This window comes from Nansenia antarctica (assembly GCF_963989245.1).
Source record: "Nansenia antarctica genome assembly, chromosome: 11".
Taxonomy (NCBI): Eukaryota; Metazoa; Chordata; class Actinopteri; order Argentiniformes; family Microstomatidae; genus Nansenia; species Nansenia antarctica.
In genome coordinates, this window is record NC_137681.1 from 11065773 (window position 1) to 11089223 (window position 23451).

Consider the following 23451-nt stretch of genomic DNA (forward strand, 5'->3'; position numbering starts at 1 on the left):
CAGTCAGATCCCACATGGCTGGATGACGATGCCATACTGGCCATGTCCCTGGACTCCCTGCCTGATGAAGGTAAATGCAGACACTAGGATACATCATGATAACATGTTCATCTCACAATTGATGAATATGGTTTTAAACGAAACTTTTTTTGTCATTGGAAAGGACTGGTCAGGCCGAAGGAGTCCCCTGTGCCGTCCACTTCTCCGTCCACTGTGCCATTCTCACAGCTGTTCGCTGGCTTTCCAAGTGTGCCTTCCACGACCTCAGCCAGGTCACAGCGGTCCTTGACTCCCTCCACCGTGACCTCAACTCCCTCCACCGTGACCTCGACGCCCTCCACCACATCCTCGGCCAAGTCATATTAGTCCTCGGCACTTCCTCGGCCCTTCACTGCGCCATCGGAGAAGTCGCTGCCCACCTCATCTCTGAGCGACTCCCCTGTAAGTCATTCACAAACTTTACATCGAATGAGAAGATATTCACAACTATATGAACTTATGTTTCTACTCGCTATATGTTTTGACATGTTTCAGGTTGAGGTTGAGGACTGGATGCGGACGTGGGAAAGTCCTGGTGGGATCCCGCCGGCTGACCTCTCGTGGGTGAAAGAGGACGCCGAAAGGGGGCTGTTTACGGACACCGGACTGTTGAAGAGGCGACGGGTGCAGAAGTCGGACAGGATGTGGTTCTACCCTCCGGAAGCTCCAGGCTTTGTTGCAGGTGGTGTACCGAACCCGCACCTGTTCTTCCGGAGTCGCCTCTTCACGTGGCGGCCTGTTAGTGTGTGGAAGTGCTCACTGAAGTGTCCTCGCGGTGACGCATGTGCGGGCAAAGAAGGGCAGAAGGGGTACCTTTACAAGTCCGGCTACCACAGCAGGGTATTATTCCTATTATGTGAATAAAATATATATATACACAATTATATACACTAATACACTGCTGTCTGTTGAACTTCATTCAAACAACATACTAAATTTGTTTTGATATCACAGGTACGTCACATCTGTGATGTGTCTGGCTGGTACCACATGGTGACTGAGATCCTGTGCTGTGGACCATGTCTCAAGGCAGCAAGAAGGGGTGAAGGTGGCCCGATGGGTCGTTGGCTGGCATGGGATAACGCCATCCTGTCCCAACTCCGAAACTTAAACAAACAAACTTAAACAAACTTAACAACTTAACAAACTAAAAAACTTAAACAAACTTAGACTTCACCTAAGGTCTGGAATCGTTCCTGCAGTGACACAATTGAAACATCCACCACCACATTGAACCCACCAAGCCATGTTTCCAGCTGTCAGCAGTAAGTATTCTGAACCTAAAAAATCTGCGGGGCACAAACCCTGAATCCTCTGGGCTTAGCCCGGGACCATGTCAAATCCTACATCCGCCCCTGTTAACATGCCCTAATGCAGTAGCACCAGCTAATGTTTGTGTATCGATTATAATATTTTGATTATAACATTACAGGCGCGGTGTGGACAAGAATGTGGTGCGTCTTCTGCGAGACCGTACGGAGAGAAACACCACGTGAAGTTGTGGCGACAGATCCAGTTGTGGCGACAGATCCAGGAAAATCACCATGAGTAGTACCTCCACAGGAAGGATCTGTACACCACACTCCTGACCACTCTGGTGCAACCCGGCCGTATAGTCCCGGCGTTTGGCCACATCTTCCAGGCTCCGCCTCCGCCGAGAGAGCTGCCCTCTGCTCGTCTGCTGCGCCACGCCTTCCTGTTGGAAGAAGCTGAACACGTCGAGGACTACAGGAGACAGATTCTTTCCACCTTTGGCACAGTGCTTAAGATGGACTCTACCAAGAAGGATGTGTCCCCAAACAGCTGCTGGCAGCGGCCGTTCAGACGATCCGTCAGCGGTGCAGAGTACGACCGGTGATGGCGGCCCTTCCCACCGTACACTGAGTCTGACCTCCTGTCCGAGTTCCACCGTGCAATTAGGGACGTGCTGTACAGTGGGGACCTGGAAATGACAATGAAATATATTGATAGTGCAAGAGCTGAAAATATTGGAAGTATTATAGAATGCCTAGTATTTTCTATATTCTCTATAGCATGTATATTTTGGTGTTAGTTTTATGTTGTCATACAGATTAGCTTGATTTAATGTTGGACAATGTAATTCATCAAATTAATATGTTTGATTGTTCATATGTGATTGACATCAGTCTGTTCCACTCTAGTCTGGGATTGGTTAGTAAGGCCTGGGGGAGTTTTGAGGGAGAGCGCACGGAGGGCGAGGGCAGAGTAGGAGAGAGAGAGAGATGGCGGTTATGGTTCTGTGCCCTGGATTTCACAAAAGTTATGAGAATGAACCCAGTAGTTTCCTTCGTGATTATTTTACACCCACGAGTATTACAAAAGCATAGGTCTACTTTATATTGATAGCAAAGTTTATATACAATAATGTATATGTACGCCAATAACATGACCACAAGATGTCTTCAGAATCAGCTTGAGTATATAGTAATATACTGTAGGTTGTTGTAAAGGTAAATATATTTACTAAACTGTACCTGGAATCATGTACGGTAGAGATCTATGGAATCCCGCCAGGCTGGTGCTGCCTCGTACGCCTTTGTAGTAGGGTACATCTACACCATTGGTGGTGGTAGTGTGAGACACCCTGTACATAACCATGCCTGGGGGGTCCTGGAGACATTCCAGATGCCGCTGCTGTGCTGCCCACATCAGATCTATGGCTTCTGGGAATAAAACATAAATACAACATTCATGAGATGGACGGTAAATGTGTAGTAACAGCACATGATGCATAACTTCCAAAATTGAAATAGTGTTGATGCATTTTTTTTACCCGGTGACTTGAACAAGCTGACTCCACTCTCGTCGGGCCCAGCAGGACCTTTCAGCTCTTCGACGGCAGCGTGGACGAGGTCGAAGGTCTCCTGAGCTCCCAGGGTAACTCTCCGCACATGGTGCTTGAGCTGCTCTTTGGAGATGTGGAGTCGGATCACGTGTTCGTCCGAGAGACGCCAGAGCCGCAGGGTTCTTTGCCCTCACTGCCTTGATCAGCAGGTCCAGATCTGCCCGGTTGTAGGCCAGCACTGCACCTGCCAGGGCGGACTTGAACGCAGGATATTTGCTGTGGCTCTCTGTGCGAAGAGCTGCATCAAATCGATGGTGCCAGTGAAGGATGTCCAGACGCACCACCATGCCTTTCTCCACCCAGGGCCGGAACAAGTTCTCCAGAGCTGTCGGGCCATGCTCACGGCAACACCCACGATCCACGTACAGGATCTTCGGCACGGGCTGATTGGCCTCCTCGAAGCGGTCCATCACCCCCTGACACATAGGCTTGAGCATCATAGTGGACTCTTCGCAGGTAAGGACAAAGGTGACCAGCTGAGAGTGCTCATTTCCTATGCTGGTGAACCACTCGGCCGTGGCTTTACCCTCACCAGACAGCTTCTTCATCACCTGGAAAATGTTCACAACATATGAATACATGTTTCATACAAAATATATGTTTAAAAACAAACACACTTTTTGTTGTCTCGCAGGGGTCAGCACAACCGCTGTCTCAGGAAGGCCTCCAAGATCTCCAGGGACCCGATCCACCCTGGGTACGTACACTTTACCAGGCTGCCCTCGAAAAGGCGGTTCAGGACCCTGGCCGCTAAGACAAACAGACTGAAGAACAGCTTCTACCACAGGGCCGTCCAGGCCCTGAACACAGCAAAGACCTAAGTTCTGGGCCCTGGACAGTCTGGACGGATTGTATGGCAGCTGCTGGACTGAAAAAATCAGGTGTAGTGCTGAGGCACAAACATGTACATTTCAAGCCTGCAAACTGTGACACTTTAAATAACGTGAAACAATACTATTGTGCAATATGACAACCCTAGTCGTCTATCTGTACAGTATAGTACAGTGGATTGTGTACATAGCCTTTATTTATGTAAACCAGCTCCTTCCCTTCTGGTGAAATTTTTTTTTAAGTGTTTTTTTTCCCCTTTCCTAACACCAGGGGAGCCACCCCTCCTAAATTTCGTTGTTTGGTACCTGTACTGTAGCAATGACAATAAAGTCCATTCATTCATTCATTCATTCATTCATACGTTTAGCCCATAGTTACCGTACTGTGATAACTAACAGATGCCCATTAAAGAGTCATGATTTTATTTTTAAACAACTCATCAGGGGAGAGCGCGAACGCAGTCCCCCACTACCAGAAATTATGCAATCGAGATTTCTACATTTGAGAAATTCGATGGGGTCAGTACAGCCGGAGTGCAATGGCTGAGCCTCGCCCATGGTGAACCACCTTCTTGATCATGGTGTCTCCCTTGCCAGGTAAGTATGAGTTGTACACGTCGGAGGTGGGGAAGTCAATCTACTGCATAGGCTTCTAGCCTACGGTGCGGTTACTGTAGCAACAGGGAATAGCGCTTGCAATTGAAGAATAATAAGAATACATATATAAAATGTTCGTTCAGATGCGGGTCGAACCCCGGAAAAGCGTGTAATAGTATATTCATTGACTGAAATACTTGCATTTTCCAGTTTCCCATCATACAGTGCGGTATAAATCAGTCATTTCTATTTGAATGCTTGTCTGATAGCCTATCCCACGGCAAGCGACAGGCAATTTACTTTACCCAAAAATAATTGTACAACGAAGACGGTTTAGACACATACAGAAACATTGTATTATCTTTACATACAAATACTCGTGCCGTTCGCGTGTTTGAGAAGACCGTGAGACACCAGGCTGCAATGCCGCCGTCCAGTACAGGGAGAGCGGGGCTGTCCCACACTCTGAAGGCTGAACACCTCTAACAGGGTTGTGATAACAGGGTCTGTGATAGACCGAGAGAGAGAGAGAACGAGACAACGAGTCTGCTTCTTTCATTCTACCCATGAGACGTTTCAAGCATTTTTACATTCTGTATAACTTTTCATTAAAATAAATAAATACACACGGCAGTTACATCTTATATTCAATAATACGTTTAGCCCATAGTTACCGTACTGTGATAACTAACGGATGCCCATTAAAGAGTCGTGATTTTATTTTTTAACAACTCATCAGGGGAGAGCGCGAACGCAGTCCCCCACTACCAGAAATTATGCAATCGAGATTTCTACATTTGAGAAATTCGATGGGGTCAGTACAGCCGGAGTGCAATGGCTGAGCCTCGCCCATGGTGAACCACCTTCTTGATCATGGTGTCTCCCTTGCCAGGTAAGTATGAGTTGTACACGTCGGAGGTGGGGAAGTCAATCTACTGCATAGGCTTATAGCCTACGGTGCGGTTACTGTAGCAACAGGGAATAGCGCTTGCAATTGAAGAATAAGAATACATATATAAAATGTTCGTTCAGATGCGGGTCGAACCCCGGAAAAGCGCGTAATAGTATATTCATTGACTGAAATAGTTGCATTTTCCAGTTTCCCATCATACAGTGCGGTATAAATCAGTCATTTCTATTTGAATGCTTGTCTGATAGCCTATCCCACGGCAAGCGACAGGCAATTTACTTTACCCCGAAATAATTGTACAACGAAGACGGTTTAGACACATACAGAAACATGTATTATCTTTACATACAAATACTCGTGCCGTTCGCGTGTTTGAGAAGACCGTGAGACACCAGGCTGCAATGCCGCCGTCCAGTACAGGGAGAGCGGGGCTGTCCCACACTCTGAAGGCTGAACACCTCTAACAGGGTTGTGATAACAGGGTCTGTGATAGACCGGGAGAGAGAGAGAGAACGAGACAACGAGTCTGCTTCTTTCATTCTGCCCATGAGACGTTTCAAGCATTTTTACATTCTGTATAACTTTTCATTAAAATAAATAAATACACACGGCACTTACATCTTATATTCAATAATACGTTTAGCCCATAGTTACCGTACTGTGATAACTAACAGATGCCCATTAAAGAGTCATGATTTTATTTTTTAACAACTCATCAGGGGAGAGCGCGAACGCAGTCCCCCACTACCAGAAATTATGCAATCGAGATTTCTACATTTGAGAAATTCGAAGGCAACGAGTCTACAGTAGTGCAATGTCTATACTCACTACGCGTTGTCCATACATCGCTATTATATTTATTATATTCATAAATTAATTAATATTTATTTTCAATAAATTGAAAAGACAAAGCACAAGTATACTTTTGATCAAATAAGCTGTATTTCCAAGCAGGAAAATCAGTCACCTAGTGAAAAAATAAAATGTGCACCTAGTAACACATGGCTACTTGGTATGCAGGAGATCTCTGTCACTCTCGGTCAATGTCACCTCCCCTTTATTCCTTGAACCTCCCACGTCAGGTGATGCGACTGTGTATGGACTATTAACCAATCACGTCATCAACAATTGCACTCCGATACGACGGACCCCCATTCGAAGGCAACGAGTCTACAGTAGTGCAATGTCTATACTCACTACGCGTTGTCCATACATCGCTATTATATTTATTATATTCATAAATTAATTAATATTTATTTTCAATAAATTGAAAAGACAAAGCACAAGTATACTTTTGATCAAATAAGCTGTATTTCCAAGCAGGAAAATCAGTCACCTAGTGAAAAAATAAAATGTGCACCTAGTAACACATGGCTACTTGGTATGCAGGAGATCTCTGTCACTCTCGGTCAATGTCACCTCCCCTTTATTCCTTGAACCTCCCACGTCAGGTGATGCGACTGTGTATGGACTATTAACCAATCACGTCATCAACAATTGCACTCCGATACGACGGACCCCCGCGAACGGGGGTCAGTACAGCCGGAGTGCAATGGCTGAGCCTCGCCCATGGTGAACCACCTTCTTGATCATGGTGTCTCCCTTGCCAGGTAAGTATGAGTTGTACACGTCGGAGGTGGGGAAGTCAATCTACTGCATAGGCTTATAGCCGACGGTGTGGCTCTAGATACTACTTGAAGGGTATACCGCCGTCCACTAGGTGGCAGTATGTCGTTTGTTATGTTCAGCAATCCCCCCATCCTGCACTGCAGTAAATATGATCAAAACCACAATTGTACAATATATTTTACAGTTGCAACCATTTGATTCTAAACTGTGAGGAGGGTGCGCCGTGTAGAGACATCATCCACCACTTTACAAGGAGATAAATAATACACTACTTTAATACTACACTACTGAAGAAATACGCTCAATGAGCCAGACAGCATAACAAGCGAAATACTGCCACCTAGTGGGACGGCGGTATACCCTTCAACTACTGTAATTACTTACTTACACTATCTTTAAACACAAAAAAAGGCAGAGCATTATAATAATTGTAAAAAGCGCCAACATGCAATCACTCAATCTCACCCTTGCACATGCATAGGCATAACTTAACATTGCTGTATTCACATAGAATTAGAAAAGATCTATCTTGTGTCTTAAAAGAGCGGACATTTTCTTGATCACAATTAAGACCAAACGTAGAGGGTTCTATGATTAATTGAACATACAGCTCCATAGTCTAGAGATGTACAAACATACGTAGCAAACAGGCACCTTATCATAGATAGATACATATCAGGCAGAGGGAATTATCTTGGAGACAAACGAACACAAATCTAAAAGGCAATTATGATTATTCTACCTCCATCTGTCATGAGATTCATCTCATCTGAGACAATTGGTTGGATGCAAACACGCCATTCAAAACTGAGAAGAGGGTGTATCAAAATGGCGACGGACCACGTTGCCGAAAAGTTTATTAGCGGATTTGTATCTGCGAGAGCTGACAAGACGGTACATGTGGGAAAACTAGGGTTAGGTGCTACGTCGACTTGGTACATGCTGGCATGTCTAACCCTAACCCTAACCCTACCCCCAACCTTAACCCTAGCACCTAACCCCAACCCTAGTTTTCCCACATGGTCCGTCAGGCGGGTGGGCCCCCACCAAAATCCACCACTTCACGAGGAGATCATACTAATTCTCTTTTTAACAACAAAAAAGGCAGACAATTCTAATAGCATAAAACAATGCAGCCAAGGACTTAAACTCACCATAGCATAAGATGATAAGATGTTATCGAGACCAATTCTGCTTTATCGGTTCGATTCTTTATCGTTTTCTGATCAACTTTGGCCTCCACCGCCTAGTCTAGGCCTACACATGTGTTCAGCGTCAACGCAGCTGTTTTATGACACGGAGTCTTTGAACACAGTGTGTCATATCTGAGCATAACATTTGAACATAGGCTAGCCTACATATAATAAATACAAAATACAAATAAAATAATGGGAAACACCAGCGTTAACAACGGGCCGACAGTGTGGTTGTATCAGAGGCCGAGGTCTGTATAGAGGCCTAGGCCCAGGCCTACTAATGTTAATCTATTAGCAATTAATGATATATTAACAACTTACGTGGTCTGCGAGGAGAAGTCCAGTCAAACTTTCGGAGGTAAACATGATAATCCGGAAGAATTGACAAGCTGCTGTAACTGTACAACTTCCATACAGCGAGATGGAGGACTAGTCTCGTGTCAGATGTCAGAGGTCTCCAAAATCCAACTGCGTGTGCCTACGAAATAATTTCCCATCTGTCTGATCAAGGCAACACGTGTCTGTTCAAGGCAACACGTGACTAATCAAGGCAACACGTGCTGTGCACCCTAGAACGTAACCTAGAACGTAACCTAGAACGTAACCGTAACCCTAGAACGTAACTGCACAAACAATATTGTTCAGCTGTTGAGTGGACAAGACAGGCATGTAAAATGATACATATTTTCTTATAATGAAAAAGGCTTTGATCTTTGGTTGTTGAGTAGAACTTGTACAAAGTTCAAAGTTCAAAGTTAATTTTATTTGTCACGTGTATATCGTACAGGTACAATGTACAGTGAAATGTTACTGCCGGCTCCTAAGAAGTGCTACACAAATTTACAAATTACACGAGCAGGTTTCAAATCACACAAAATCACACTCAAATCACACAGGGGGGGAGGGGGGTATGCACAGATGACATTTGCAGGTTGGGTAAAAACTATACTATTAGGTTGGACTATAGAGATGCAACAGTGTGTACAGGTCAATTTACAAATCAATATGTACAGTTTTATAAATATATATACTATTAATATACTACTAAATATACTAACATCTATCATAAATATAAGGTGCTGTAGTTAGTCAATATTGCAGGGGGGAGGGGGCATCCTGGCTGTGGCCTAGGTGGTGTCATTCAGGTCACATAGCAGTCAATAAAAACGGAGGCAAGGTGAGATGTGGTGAGATGTGCGCACCACTTCAGCCAGTGAGTGTCAGTTTGACTGCAAGAGGCAAACAGCATTGCAATGTCCTCTCACTCTCCTATTTATTATATATGATATGAACCATGTAAGCTATCTTGGCAAATGTATTCGATGTCAGTATTCAATGACTGCACAAATGGTGAACCACCAAATAAACTGATAAACATACAGTATATTATTATGTATGTCCAAGGTAATGCTAGGCTATAAATGGGAGGAAATTGGTTAAGCAAATGGCAATCATTTTGTTTAAGTCATCTGTTCTCTTGAGGTAAAACAAAAGCAAATAAAAACAAATATTCACAAAAGCAGTTATAATTAGGACTTACATGTTTGAGACATGGGTGTGGGAAACAAGTTGAGGTTGTAGGAACCAGACTTTCTTTGCATTCCTGTCAAATCAGCTCTTCAAGGCCATGTTTAGTCACAGAAGGCCAACTGACGCAGGTCTAGACAAATATTTGTTGGTGATGGAAAAAAAGAGCAACAGGACTCAAAATCATACTGAACAACTTGTTTGTAACAACTAGTGTTATACTAATTCAAGACTTGCACAGTAAAGGGTACAGTAGGCACCTATCCTATTGCTTCATCGGTTAATACCTCTAGTGGGGGTAGGTCGGGGGGAGACCCCAAACTGCCCCCATAACACGGACCTATAGAACAGCCTGCAGTTGCACAAGCGCTTATAGCTAATTTATATTATGGTACATTTCTATCGTCTTCTGTATGTCCCCAATAACACAACGTGATGGAAGTGCACCGGAAAGAGGAAAGGCATAATGGGACAACAAGGGTTGACATTCAGTTTATTATGCATTCATAACGTGTGATGGTTGGTTTCCTCAGCGGATTTGACAATATAATCACAGGCATTTAAAGACATTTATGATATAGCCTACAACTCTGGCCCAGGTATATTGATGTAATGTTAATTAATGTATGCATGTGTCATAGTACCATCATCTGCATGTTTGTAATAGCTGTATATTAATTTATGCACTACTATCACTAATTTCTACAAAACAACACTTGACTCTCCTTTTTGATTGATTTAAATTATGGTGATTGAGCATGATGATAACTCTTAATGATCATCTTCATAATTGCCTTAGTCCCTCCCAAGTCTTTGGCTTCAGTGTGTGACATCAAAGGAAGCTCCTCTCCAGATCTCGTGCAGATATGGTCCTGAAATGGTAGGATGAGAGGAAGAGAGGAGGGTAGGGCCCCACGGAGGGAGGAGGGGACAAGCAGGGGGGCGCTGTGATCACAGAGGGGGTGTCATCCTCAGCTCTCTTCCACATTTCTCTCTCTCTATCAAACGCTCCTACAGAGCCGTAGAAGGCAACGGTCGGGGGTTCCGGGAGATCGAGGATTAATTCTAGAGAAACAGACAGACAGACAGACAGACAGACAGAAACAGAGGGAAAAACTACAAGTGAGAAATAACAGTACTTACTGGTTCCAGTAATATCAGAGAACATACCAGAGGGGAGGCTGGTGGAGGTAGATGCCGGAGAACAGTGTGTTTGGTACCATTCCATGCATTTACAACGAGCCTGTCCTCTGATTTCTACCTCCACCAGCCTCCCCTGGAACCTTCAGTGTCTACGGTAATATGCAACATTTCCAGGACAATATATTTTATGTCACTAGAAAGATTCCAAACTTTGTTCAGAATATCTTTGTATATAGAATAGAATTATGTCAGTAGTATTACCTGAGTCGTCACGCAGCTGAGTGTGCAGGTAGGGGTGTTTGGTGTAGAACCTGTTGTAGATGCAATAGACGACGCCCATCAGAGTAACGGTTCCCACGGCTGCTGCTATGAACACGGCAACAACGTCTGCGTCTTTGATCCCATATGCATCTGTGAGGCAGAGTATTACCCCCACACACACACACAGACACACGTGTTAAGCCTGCCAATATCTCCTACTGTATGTATATACTAATACAAAACATTAATTTCTTTCCATCTTGAGATATCTGTCTGAATTGTCTTTCTCTAAAGAAAAAAACATCCATCCTGTTTATCTGTGTGCTTCTTTGAATGTCCCCCTCTCTGTGACTCACACATCTGCTTGATGTGGTTCTCTTGTTCTGTCCTCAGGACATTCTGAAGCTGGAGGTCAGGGGGTGGGGGCGGGTGGACCCCCTGGTCAGGCTGGTGGTGTGGGGGGCTCTGGGACCAGCTCAGTGGGAGAACCACACACAAACATACAGCTACCAAGCTTCTTTTTAGGAGGGTGTCCATACCATAAATCTAACCTGTGAGAAAGAGAAATTGGTCAGTGTTGAGGAAGCTACTTAGCTACTAAGTTAAATGTATTTAAATAAATGACTAATTACTTTACAAGGGAAGAAGCTTAACAACACTACAGCTACCCTTGAGAGAAATATAATTTGTCAAACTAAAGCTACTTTGAAAAGTATAGTTCACTACATCGAAACGGCTTCGTCCGACACACGGGCAGTCAGTTACTAAAAGATGAAAGAATACTGAAAGATGACCAGTCTGTATAGAAACTGAAACGACAGAAACACTCTGAAATCACTGAGAAAGATAAAAACAGGTGAGGTGGAGCAAAGTCGGGAGATGGGAAGCAGTTGGGGAATAAATAGTAGGGAATTTGAAGTTCAAGGGCTGGAAAAATCGTTAAATTCCTATTCCTTTTTTGTTTTGTGAGGAAATGTAGTTAGCAACAGTGGCTCACTACACCGCTACATGGCAATAAAGTAGTTAACTACTGAAGATACTACTAACTTTTGAATTGTGTTTAACTACCACCAAGTTACTGCAAAATTAAGTTAAACTAGTAGTTGACCTACATGCAGTGGAACTACTCCCAAACACTGGATTTTTTTATCTGTTAGACACTTGGCCCTCAGCATAAAATGCACATTTCAACCAAGAGCTCTCTCCTCTAAAAAGAAAGGAAAAGCTTCTATAAGACACAAATCACACAATAGAATACAGTATACCCGCTGTTCCATTGAATCCACTAATATGAAAATATATTTCAGAAACAGCTAGTCACTAGTTATCATCATCTATTTCTATGGTGATGTGCTTTTTCTGTCATTTTTACCTGGTATTGTAACCGGATCCTATTCCCTCTCTTTGTGCCAGGTGTATTCACTCTTCTTTCACTCTCTTAACTGTAATCCCTTTATCTCTTCCTCTTGTTAGCCTCTCCTGTGGTGTCCCAGGGTGATTGACTGGAGCCTGTATCCAAGACGACCACCATCCCCAGACACTTAAATATCCAAACAAAGCAGAGAATCTTTGCCACTTGTCGTGGAAATCTAAGTGCAGACTAGTTGGTCCTTGGTGAGACTTCGGCAAAGATGCACATACACAATACTTGTTCTTTTAAGTCTTTAATAAATGGTTGCAAGCATAGCTCTCCACTTCTAGCAAACAGAGGGCCCAGAATACAGTTAGAACATACAGTTTTCATACCTTTCCAAACCCCCTCTCCAGGGCGGGGTTTTCACACGTTAGTATCTATGGTGGTAGACTCGACCGAATGAGGTGATCTCTGAACAAACAATGATTCCTTTGCAAGGAACCACACACTCTTATCTCTTGGAACAGTTGGAACTTTAGGTGCTTACTCAGCTCTGCCTCTTTCGTCCTTTCAGGGTCATCCACATACCAAGGCCCAATCTCATTTCACCCCTTGGTCCTCAATTTTAGCGTGTTCACGCGTAGGCTAGGGGTGTCCCAATTCTTGTTTTCATGTAGGGGTAGGGCCAAGTGGTAGGGCTACATAGCCTTCCAAACTGAGGTTTTGAAGGACCAGACTCCGAAGAGAGCCACAACACTCCATAGTGTTTGTAACATTATTAAGGACAGGTGGTAAATACAATGGCACACTATGCCGTCCCCTGAGAGACAAACACACGTTTCTTCTTTAACTAAGGCAAGGAAATCATACACAAGGGAAATAGTCCAAACTTCCCCGGCCAGAAGGTAGCCCCTTCCAAGTAGAGCAAGGAGTGACATGCTGGTTACCGGTTGCTCTAGTACACATGGTTAATACTTCATATCTAGGGGTTAGCCTACATGGTAATCCACAACTACATAAATGTTTAATAATCAATAACATTAGAGTCATTAAAAGCATGTTAAAAGGCAGTATTAGATGTTGATAAACTATTAGTATTACATACACATATTTTGCCATTACACACTTGACACACAGGCCAGTGAAGTCCAAGTCAGGTTCATTTGTGACATGGCTTGCTCATCTTTTGTGGATGAATAAGCAGACCATTTTCGCCGACATCACGACCTGTTAAGTAATTCGACTGGTTTGCTAAATTAAGAGTCTGTCTGTGTTGTCGATCAATCTATTGAGTGTACTGCTCACTGCCAATAACACCCTAATGAAGTAAATCCTGTGAAGAAAGATAATGTCACCTAGATAGAAGTATGTCAGGCTGACACCACTCCTAATATAAAAGCACAGACAATTGTTCAAGGTTTTGCAATTAAATGTATTTGTACAACAAGCTGCACAGATGTTTTCACTGTACCGGTACATTCAAAAAAATAAATTTTCATTTGATCCTTTAACTCCAATGTGAGAATACTTAAAAAATAACAAATACTTACAAAAGGACATCATCATCTGTTTAAAAAAACTGAGGCTAAAAAGCGATCAAATAAAATCAGCAACATGCGTTTTCTATTGATTTCACCATGTTGATCATTTCAAACACAGCCAAGGTAAGAGACCAAAAATACACAAACATAATTCTAGCCAGTTCACATATTTTTGTAATTATACATTGAAATTGCTTATCTAAAGTTTTAGAAAGACGGGAGAAATATATTAGACGTAGCATTATATTACCATCTATACAATCTATACAAACGTGCATCCGAAAACACATAATATGGCTCTTCTGTGTTCGTAAAAACGTACAATAATGTTAAAACATATTTAAAAACCATGTTGAAACCAATGACCAATTGTGTTCATCACTGGATCATCCGCAACCAACAGTATACAGCATGGAGGACCTAGGCACTTTACATCTGTAGCCTAGCCAAAACAATTTCAACAGGTTAAAGTTCAATAATAACCATTTTCTTAAATAAATAACCACAGGTTATATTATTCTATTGGGCTTGTTGACACTGGAGAGTTCTGACTAAAAGATAAGAATGTACCTGGCTTCCACATTTGCAATAGTATTGCCAACAAAATGTCATAAATTTGGCACGGTACAGAGACTTCATTCATCTTTTGGAATTATGCTAATAAATGGCTAATGAACAATTACTTCAACATATCAATGCTTTGATCCACAAGTGCATGAACTTGAATATTGTTCTTAAAGTATCACTGAAGGAAAAGATCAAGTACTCAGCAGGCTATACTCTCAGTAATATTTGCCTTTTTCTTTCCTTTTTGGAAAATATGTAGCATATGCACCAAGTTACCTTGTAACACCTAAGATAGGATTACAGAAGTGAAACGTATAACAAAGGGGAGGCTGGTGGAGGTAGAAATCAGAAGGTGGGGGCATTACATATCATTATAATGCAAAATTGATGAAATAAAAAGTCATCATCATGACAATCATTTAAATCCATGCATCACAACGAGCATGTACTCCCGATCTCTACCTCCACTAAAACAGTCCCTGCTTTTACTTACAAAGTCATACAATCAGAGGGACAACACCCATCCGCATCCAACCAGTAGTAGAAGGAGTTCTTCAGATGGCACCTTTAAGGAATTCCATACCACTCCAGGACAGTACATGTACGGTGGGAGAAATAAGTATTGAACACATCAACATTTTGTCTGGATAGTTCGAGTTAATACCGAAGTCTGGTGCAAATGTCACTTGAATAGGCTCATTGGAAATACATTAACTGGACAAAATGTTGATGTGTTCAATACTTATTTCCCACACTGTATGACATCATCAAACACAAGAGTGGAGAGAAGCACCTGAAGTCAATTGTAATGTTTGAACTTGTCTTGGCAACACCCAACTCCTCTCTTGTTATGACTGTGAGGCCATCTCACAACAGAGTCTTTTATAACTAATCATTTCCTTTTTTTCAACAACACATTTTCGTTCCATGTATACATTCAGCTGTATAACAGCTGTATGCATTCCTCCTGGGTCCCACTGTGTGAAGTCTCATGGCAGCCCAACTGTTGAGTTTGAGTTCACCATCTTACCTTCACACATTCTAGTCTGTACTTGCTCGCTCCCTCGCTCTCCCTCCCTCACAAACCTGTCGAGTCCTCCTCCTCCTCCTCCTCCACCCCTACCGTTGGTGAGAGTAGTCTACAGCTCTCTTCAGCCAGTGGCCTGGGAGAATTCTGTGTGGTCCCGTTCCTTCCCTTGTGTTCCTCCAATAGGGCGGCGATGGGGGTGTCACACTCCACGGTGCTGCACTTGGTGTACCTGCCTGTCTCCCCGTCCAGGCCACTGCCGATGGAGTTCTGTCTCGCCCTGGCCTTCAGGGTGGCGTGGAGGTAGCCGAGGGGGACGGGCAACGTGGCAAAGATGATCAGAAGACCCATGACAGCCAGGGCCCAGTCTGGGTAGTCCAATTTCATCTCTGATGCCTGGGCGGAAAGTGGGGGGGGGGGCAGACATACAGCGGGGGAGAGGGTTAAATACAAGTACTCACTGTTGTGTTAAGAGTGCTGTGCTTAGGGTAAGGGTGTCATTTTGTAATGAGTATTTTAGACAGACAGGCAGAGGCAAGCTAGAGGGGAGGGCTTACTGCTATAGAGTTCAAGTCTCTATAGCATCCTTATCAAATACAATGTTGTTTTTTGGAGGCAAATACTGACAACATCCTCATATTCCGTGAAGCCACCATGAAGCTATCATGAAACTATCATGAAGCCACCATGAAGCTATCATAAAGCTATCATGAAGCCACCATGAAGCTATCATAAAGCTATCATGAAGCCACCATGAAGCTATCATGAAACTATCATGAAGCCACCATGAAGCTATCATAAAGCTATCATGAAACTATCATGAAGCTATCATGAGGCCACCATGAAGCTATCATGAAGCTATCATGAGGCCACCATGAAGCTATCATGAAGCTATCATGAAGCTATCATAAAGCTATCATGCCCTGGAGGACACAGGTGGAGGAGCCTGGGGAGAGCCCGTACCGTAGCTTGGTTCCAGGCGGTGTAGGTCGGCCGTTCCAAAACCATCCTGAGCAGACTAGCACCCAGCAGCCCCAGCATGGCCACGAGACACACATACTTCCACAGGTACTTATAGACCACCGGGGGGCGCCAGCCCAGCATCTTCTCTATGTCATCTAGGAACCTGGAATTCAGACACAACAAGACATTGATTGACATTGAAATCAGTGCTTCCTTGCAGAAGTCCCACTCCAGACATTCCCCCCGGGGAGAGTAGGGAGGAGCAAACTGTCTGCGTCGTCAGAAACTTGTCTCCCGGCAAGTTTCACCCTCAAACCGACTTGACTACTCCTAAGAAACAATTCATCTGTCAATAATTGTTGATGTTTTTCCTCCAGCAAATTTCTTAGTAACATGACTTTGAAACTGGAAAAGCAGTTGTGTGGTTGAATGCGAGGCATTTATTTAGTTTGGAAATGTGGACTGAAGTTGTGAATCATTGGTTTAGTTCCACATTTAGGACAACATGCTCACTTAACCCTGAATAATGAATTCTAATAGGGTTAGACTCAATTCCTTAAATCATTTTCTTCATCCATGACAGATCATCTCCCACTGTAGAGTGAGTTTGTACAGTTTAAGTTTTTGAGGTCAAGGATGAGATGCATGCGAGATATGCGATACGGTATCTGACAGACACTGTTGAGATCTTACCGGTCAGCTCCGTAGACCCACGACACGGCAAAAGTCTCGAAAATGACCACGATGATGAGGGGGAGCGTGGCGGAGTAGTCGTCAAACATCGCCACAAAGTAGTTCCCACAGCGCTGTGTGAACAGCAGGCCTATCAGGAAGCCCACCACACAGCTACACACTGGGGAGAGAGAGAGAGAGAGAGAGATGCACAGAATCAGACACACCACTTCTTAAAAGGTGGACCAGTCAACGCAGGCACACCCGCAAGCACACGTACGTACCTGTGAGCAGGGTCTTGTGTCGGGCCAATGTTTTGAAGTTGTCTGTGAGGGGAGCGAGGATGCCCTCCATGGTTCCAAACATGGTGCTGAGGCCCAGGTTAAGCAGCATGAGGAAGAACAGGGCAGACCAGAAGGGACTGGCGGGAAACAGAGACATGGCCTCCGTGAAGGCAATGAACGCCAGACCTGTCCCCTCCACACCCTAAGGCAGACGGGTCTTTACAAATAGCAATGTACCAGCTCAAATTAAAATGTACTACAATTGTGTGTTGGGAGACCAGAACGGTTTGGTTTGTTCTCAAACGAGGGTCATCACTCACTCAACGGGACAGAGAGAGACGGGTAGAGGGACGCTCTTAGGGAGCAGGACAGAACTTTTAGAATAGGGTGTATGGAATGGAACGGAACAAAACAACCGTTACCTTTTTCATCTCGTCCTCCAGGCTACAGTCGGTGAGGTTGCCAGGCACCTTGTTGCCATGGAGCCCGTACCACTCCCTATAGGCCTCCAGAGAGACGGAGCTGGGCTCTGATAGGTTGAATGAGGGCAGAAAGTCGAGGTTCACGGGGCTAATGGGGAGATGCTCAGACAAATACCCCAGATTTCTGAGGGAGAGAAATATACGGTCGGTTCACTTTCCATCATCAGCAAGTGTGACACACACACACACACACACACACACACACACACACACACACACACACACACACACACACACAGACAGACACACACACAGACACTTCCTCACCTCTCCACACAGCGCAGGGCGATGTCCTTGGCCCTAAAGCCCAGCACGGCGAACACGACCAGCGAGGCGAGGACGGAGGTCAGGAAGTTGATGGTGGACACGGTGAGGGCGTCGCGGTGGCAGTTGTTGTTGCGCGGGTTGTAGGAGGAGTAGGCGATGACCGAGCCGAAGCCCAGTCCCAGGGCGAAGAACACCTGGGTGGCAGCCTGGCGCCACACCTGCACGCTACCCCAGATCTCCAGCTGGAAGCAGGGGAGGAGAGAGGGGGGGAGGGGACAGGGGGGAAGGGTTTAGACATACTAGATGCTAAGTGGGGATTCTTGGGACGGCCCTACGACACACCTTTAAACCCTCCCCCTGTCGCTGGGTCATATAAGGTTGAGAAGCAAGTGGGGGTACCTACCTTAGGGTAGAACATGTATGTGATGCCCTCTGCTGCCCCGTCCAATAGGAGCCCCCGGATCAGGAAACACAGGAGGACCACGTAGGGGAAGACGGAGGAGAAATACATCACCTAGGAGGAGGAGGAGAGGTTAAGATAACAATGAACAGGGGCTACATTGTTGGTTTATCCGGCTAGCCTCACAAGAGTCTGATTTAACGGACACAGACACACAGACAGACAGACACACTCACACACACACAGACAGACAGACAGACAGACAGACAGACAGACAGACACACACACACACACACACACACACACACAGACACAGACACAGACACAGACACACACATGAAACTACTCTACTGTTTACACTGCAAATATGCCCTTACTGGAATCAGGCAGACTCCTCTCCAACCATGACACATACTGTAGTACACAGTACACAGAGTACATTTCACCACCGTCAGAACTGGGGGTAGTGGGTGCTCTACACCACACATCCTCAACCCTCAGATAACATGATCCTAGGCCTGCATCCCACCCTGCATCCAAAGTCCCTGACAAGTGCTACTGGTTCACTCGTTCAGACATTAACACTGCTTCCTCACACTTCACTCACGTCAGTCAAAACAGGACCCAGTGAGACCCAGAGGCTATTATCAAAACAGCCTCCGTCTGTTCTATGGCCTGGTCCCTGGTTCCCTACGACCCGGTTCTCAGGTGCAGTACCTTCGCTGAGGACTTGATGCCCTTGAACATGCCGAGGCAGACGATGGTCCAGGCCCCCAGCAGGCAGCAGGTGATGACGGGGTTGAACTGGCCCGTCTCGTTGATGGAGTCTGTGGTGTCCAGAGCCTTCCGGAACCAGAAGTACGTGGTGGGGCTGGAGTCCGCACACTCCTTCACTGGGAGGGGGGGAGAGAGAGAGACCGGGTCAGGTTTTTCATGGATGTGGTCTTTCCGACGGACGTGCTGTTATACTTTCATATTTCATTTCAGGCCATTGACATATTTCCTAACCGATGGATCCAGATCCTCATGTCCCTCCTGAACTAGCCCCATCCATTCTCAACCAATGATTATATATGGAACTGACACAGAACATGGACAGGACAGAAGGAGTCTTGTGTTTACCTGTGGTGTTACCCTGTGCAGGACACTGCTCCCAGGGTAGGGGGTACTGAAAGGAGTTCCCCAGGTAGAACAAGCTCCATCCGATGATGACGTTGTAGTAGAGAGCCACAAAGAAACAAACCTGGAAGGAGAGGAGAGGAGGGGGTATGTAAGGAAGAAGAGGAGAGGAGGGGGTATGTAAGAAAGGAGAGGGTAAGGAGTGGAGGGGGTATGTAAGAAATGAGAGGGTAAGGAGAGGAGGGGGTATGTAAGAAAAGAGAGGAGAGGGTAAGGAGAGGAGGGGGTATGTAAGGAAGGAGAGGGTAAGGAGAGGAGGGGGTATGTAAGGAAGGAGAGGAGAGGGTAAGGAGAGGAGGGGGTATTTAAGGAAGGAGAGGGTAAGGAGGAGGGGGTATGTAAGAAAGGAGAGGAGAGGGTAAGGAGAGGAGGGGGTATTTAAGGAAGGAGAGGGTAAGGAGGAGGGGGTATGTAAGAAAGGAGAGGAGAGGGTAAGGAGTGGAGGGGGTATGTAAGAAAGGAGAGGAGAGGGTAAGGAGAGGAGGAGGTATGTAAGAAAGGAGAGGAGAGGGTAAGGAGAGGAGTGGGTATGTAAGGAAGGAGAGGGTAAGGAGTGGAGGGGGTATGACATGCCGATGTCTTAAGCAAAGTAAAAACAGTGTTTTTATTTCCATGGAAGGGGGAAGTGAATCGTGTTGAGTTGCCAATGCCCGTAAAGATAAGGAACGGAAAGGGTGGTGATTATTGTTAATGAGCGCAGTGATGGAATGGTTTCTGTCAACAAATCAGATTGTTATCACAACGTTTTATAGCGCTTTATAACTCCCCACGTAAAAATCCCCACGTAAACAGAAGTGTTAACGGTAGCAGGAGCTGGCTAATCTTTAACCTTGAGACACTGTTTGGTGTTCTCATGTCTAATCAGATTATGCATGCATGTCGTGTGTTTTTTTCCATCATTTTTTCTAAGTGTGTGCCTGTACATACCTGTGTTTGTGTGTGTGTGTGTGTGTGTGTGTGTGTGTGTGTGTGTGTGTGTGTGTGTGTGTGTGTGTGTGTGTGTGTGTGTGTGTGCGTGTGCATGTGGCGTCTCTCACCACACAGCTGGAGTAGCCTATCCCAGACAGTTTGGGGGAGATGTGCTTCCAGACCCCGATGCTGCCCTGCCTGATGGCCTGGCCAGCTGCCAGCTCCAGGAAGAACAGAGGGACGCCCACCAGGATCATCAGCAGCACGTACAGCAGGAGGAAGGCTCCTGGAGGATGGAGGGATGGAGAGAAAAAGAGAGAGAGAGATGTCGAGTCAACCTTTGCCTTTGCAGAGTCGAGTCTCCTGCTCACCCTCAGTGAATTGGCAACCTGGCTCTCACCCCTGCTCAGACACCTTGTGATGAAAGCTGCTTTGTCATTTTCCAGTCCGCTGCCCTAGAGGTATGCGCGGGCCTGAGATCTCAGCCCTAGCCCGGCCCAAGCCCGTGGCATTCAGGCCCGGCCCTACCCTACCCTACCCTACCCTAGCCAACAAGCTAAGCATTTACCCCAGCCCAAGGCCTACCCGGGCCTGAAGCCTATCTTCACGCTAAAACAGAATTCCACTCTCAATGGAGAATGAATCAGGCAAAAACAGGAACGAACTCGGTTGAAAATGTAATGAACTCGTTGTGCCACGTATTCACTCCCCTGGCCTCTACGCATGAACACTTCCTTTCTGAGTGCTTATGCGTTCGCTTGCAGAACTTCACAAGAGGAGCAACTTATCACAAAAAAGCCATTGTGTATTTTAGGTGGTAAACGTTAAGACGAACTAATCTGTCCATGGTGTCGGGCCCCGTCGGGCTTGCAGACCTCTACTCTGCCACCCCCCCCGATATCTAATGTGAGACAATGACTGGGGTTGTGACAAACTACTACTGTGTTATGACATCAAGGACTGATACTTACTTAGGTCTGTGTATAAATAACTTCACCGTAAGGCATTTAAAACAAAGTTTGGACACAAAACGCCATCCAACTAGATTCCTCTTCGAACTGTGTGAAGATTCACAACAATGAAATGAAGAAAGTATCGGCACACCTGATGATGACACTGCCGGTCATTAACCGCAGTGACTTTTTCCCAACTAAGGAGTGTTGCATGGAGTTTTTCTTTACAGTTTCAAGAATCACAACAGTGTCATCTCCACTCACCTCCTCCGTTCTGATGGCACAGGTAGGGGAACCTCCAAACGTTGCCCAGGCCGACGCTGAAGCCCACCTGGGCGAGGAAGTACTCTAGTTTACTGTTCCACCCGTCCCTGGCCGGAAGGTCGATCACCTCCTCCTGGCTGTCCTCGCCAAACGACCCCTCCAGCTGGGACTCTGAGGTGACTGTCGTGTCATCGTCATTGGGCAGAGGGGGCTTCTCCTCCATCTAAAAGGGGGAGTGAGGAAAGAGAGAGAGAGCGAGAGAATGAAGTAAACCAAATATATACTTTCTCTATGCATGAGGTGAACAGAACATTAACACACTGTGTTACATACAGTAACATACAGGAACATTCTCCTGTAGATCAGATTGGTGTGAGTTGCCCTTCAAGAGAAAATACTTTCCACTGCTCTCACAGTTATCCATTGCTTCAGCCTGCAGTTAGTTTCCCCACAATTAAAAGCTCACCAAAACCTTCTCCGAGTGTGTTCCGGTGCTAATGACAGAATAACAGACCCACTTTTCTTTGGGCAGCTCTTCCATCCCAGGCCAAGGAAGGCTGCAAACCCAATTAGGGCGATGATGAGGGCCTCATTATTATAGCACTGCTCACTGTCTGCTCTAACCGGTGGCTTCTCTACAATAAGTCATACATTTTGCAATCATGTTGTCCAGCCAGCTACATTTAATTCTTATTCGTTAACACCGGTAGTTAGCAAACCCTTTTTTCACGATTTCTACACCAATAATGTGACAATAGGCGATGATGTTTGTTGTGTGTGTGGCATCCGGTATCACCACACAAAAGGCGCACACACACACACACACACACTACTCGCCTGATGTACCAAGCTGGCGTGCTTTGATACTCCGTTCAACCTTGATTCAACTCATATTTCATCTAGCAACTAACCGCGTTTGGCTCGTTCAAAGGCTCACCTTGGCTTGATCCCGATGAGAGTACAGAAAACGAGGTGGATAACTCGTCCGGTGTTGTAAAAAAAAAAGAGAGACAGGAAAAGAACCGAGCCTCGCCGACTATCAATAGAGGAACACGTGTGATGCCCGGCGTCACTCCATAGTAAACTGCCTACCTACCTGTGTGAGCGGTTACACGTAGCCTATCTAATCTATACTCGCAATTTATGAAATTTGGTGTTCCGAGTTCCAAACCGAGATATAACGAGTTAAAATTATTCGTTTAAAACACAATCTTCTCCACTTCACACAGGAGGATGGCTCCTGGCTCCGCGTGTATTTCCGCGATTCTACGCCGTCACGCCTACTACACAAGAAACCCCTCCCCTTACGAATATACAGTAGTTCCAGTGTTTATCTTCACCAGACAGGGGGTATCCATCCACACACATTAAAGGTGTTTGTCTTGTGCACACAGAGACCTCTGAGAAACATATTCGAAGATAAATTAAACCACAGCGAGTAGTTTGAACCATAGATCCTAGAAAAGCTTCCATCGCCCCTCAATGTCAAACACTACACCACGTGGCAACTTCGCTTTCTGCCTTACAGCCTGTTCTCTCTTTTCCATTTCACTGTTCTCTTGTGTTTTGTTTGTAGAGCTCTTCACAAACG

At 45.3% G+C, this 23451-nt stretch overlaps 1 protein-coding gene across 1 annotated transcript; it reads right to left on the bottom strand.

Annotated features, from left to right (window-relative positions):
- Nucleotides 1–2166: 2166 nt before the first annotated feature.
- On the bottom strand, nucleotides 2167–22284 carry LOC308167791 (sodium-dependent neutral amino acid transporter B(0)AT2-like; the record flags this gene model as incomplete). Its single annotated transcript, XM_080542269.1, has 19 exons — nucleotides 2167–2222; nucleotides 2535–2723; nucleotides 2834–2968; nucleotides 3090–3456; nucleotides 10610–10659; nucleotides 10999–11148; nucleotides 11355–11473; nucleotides 15543–15883; nucleotides 16451–16613; nucleotides 17144–17303; nucleotides 17407–17608; nucleotides 17829–18012; nucleotides 18156–18397; nucleotides 18559–18669; nucleotides 19273–19448; nucleotides 19678–19798; nucleotides 20772–20929; nucleotides 21861–22083; nucleotides 22204–22284. 19 exons carry the CDS (start codon nucleotides 22282–22284, stop codon nucleotides 2167–2169), a joined length of 3228 nt encoding a protein of 1075 aa, XP_080398395.1.
- Nucleotides 22285–23451: the final 1167 nt, after the last annotated feature.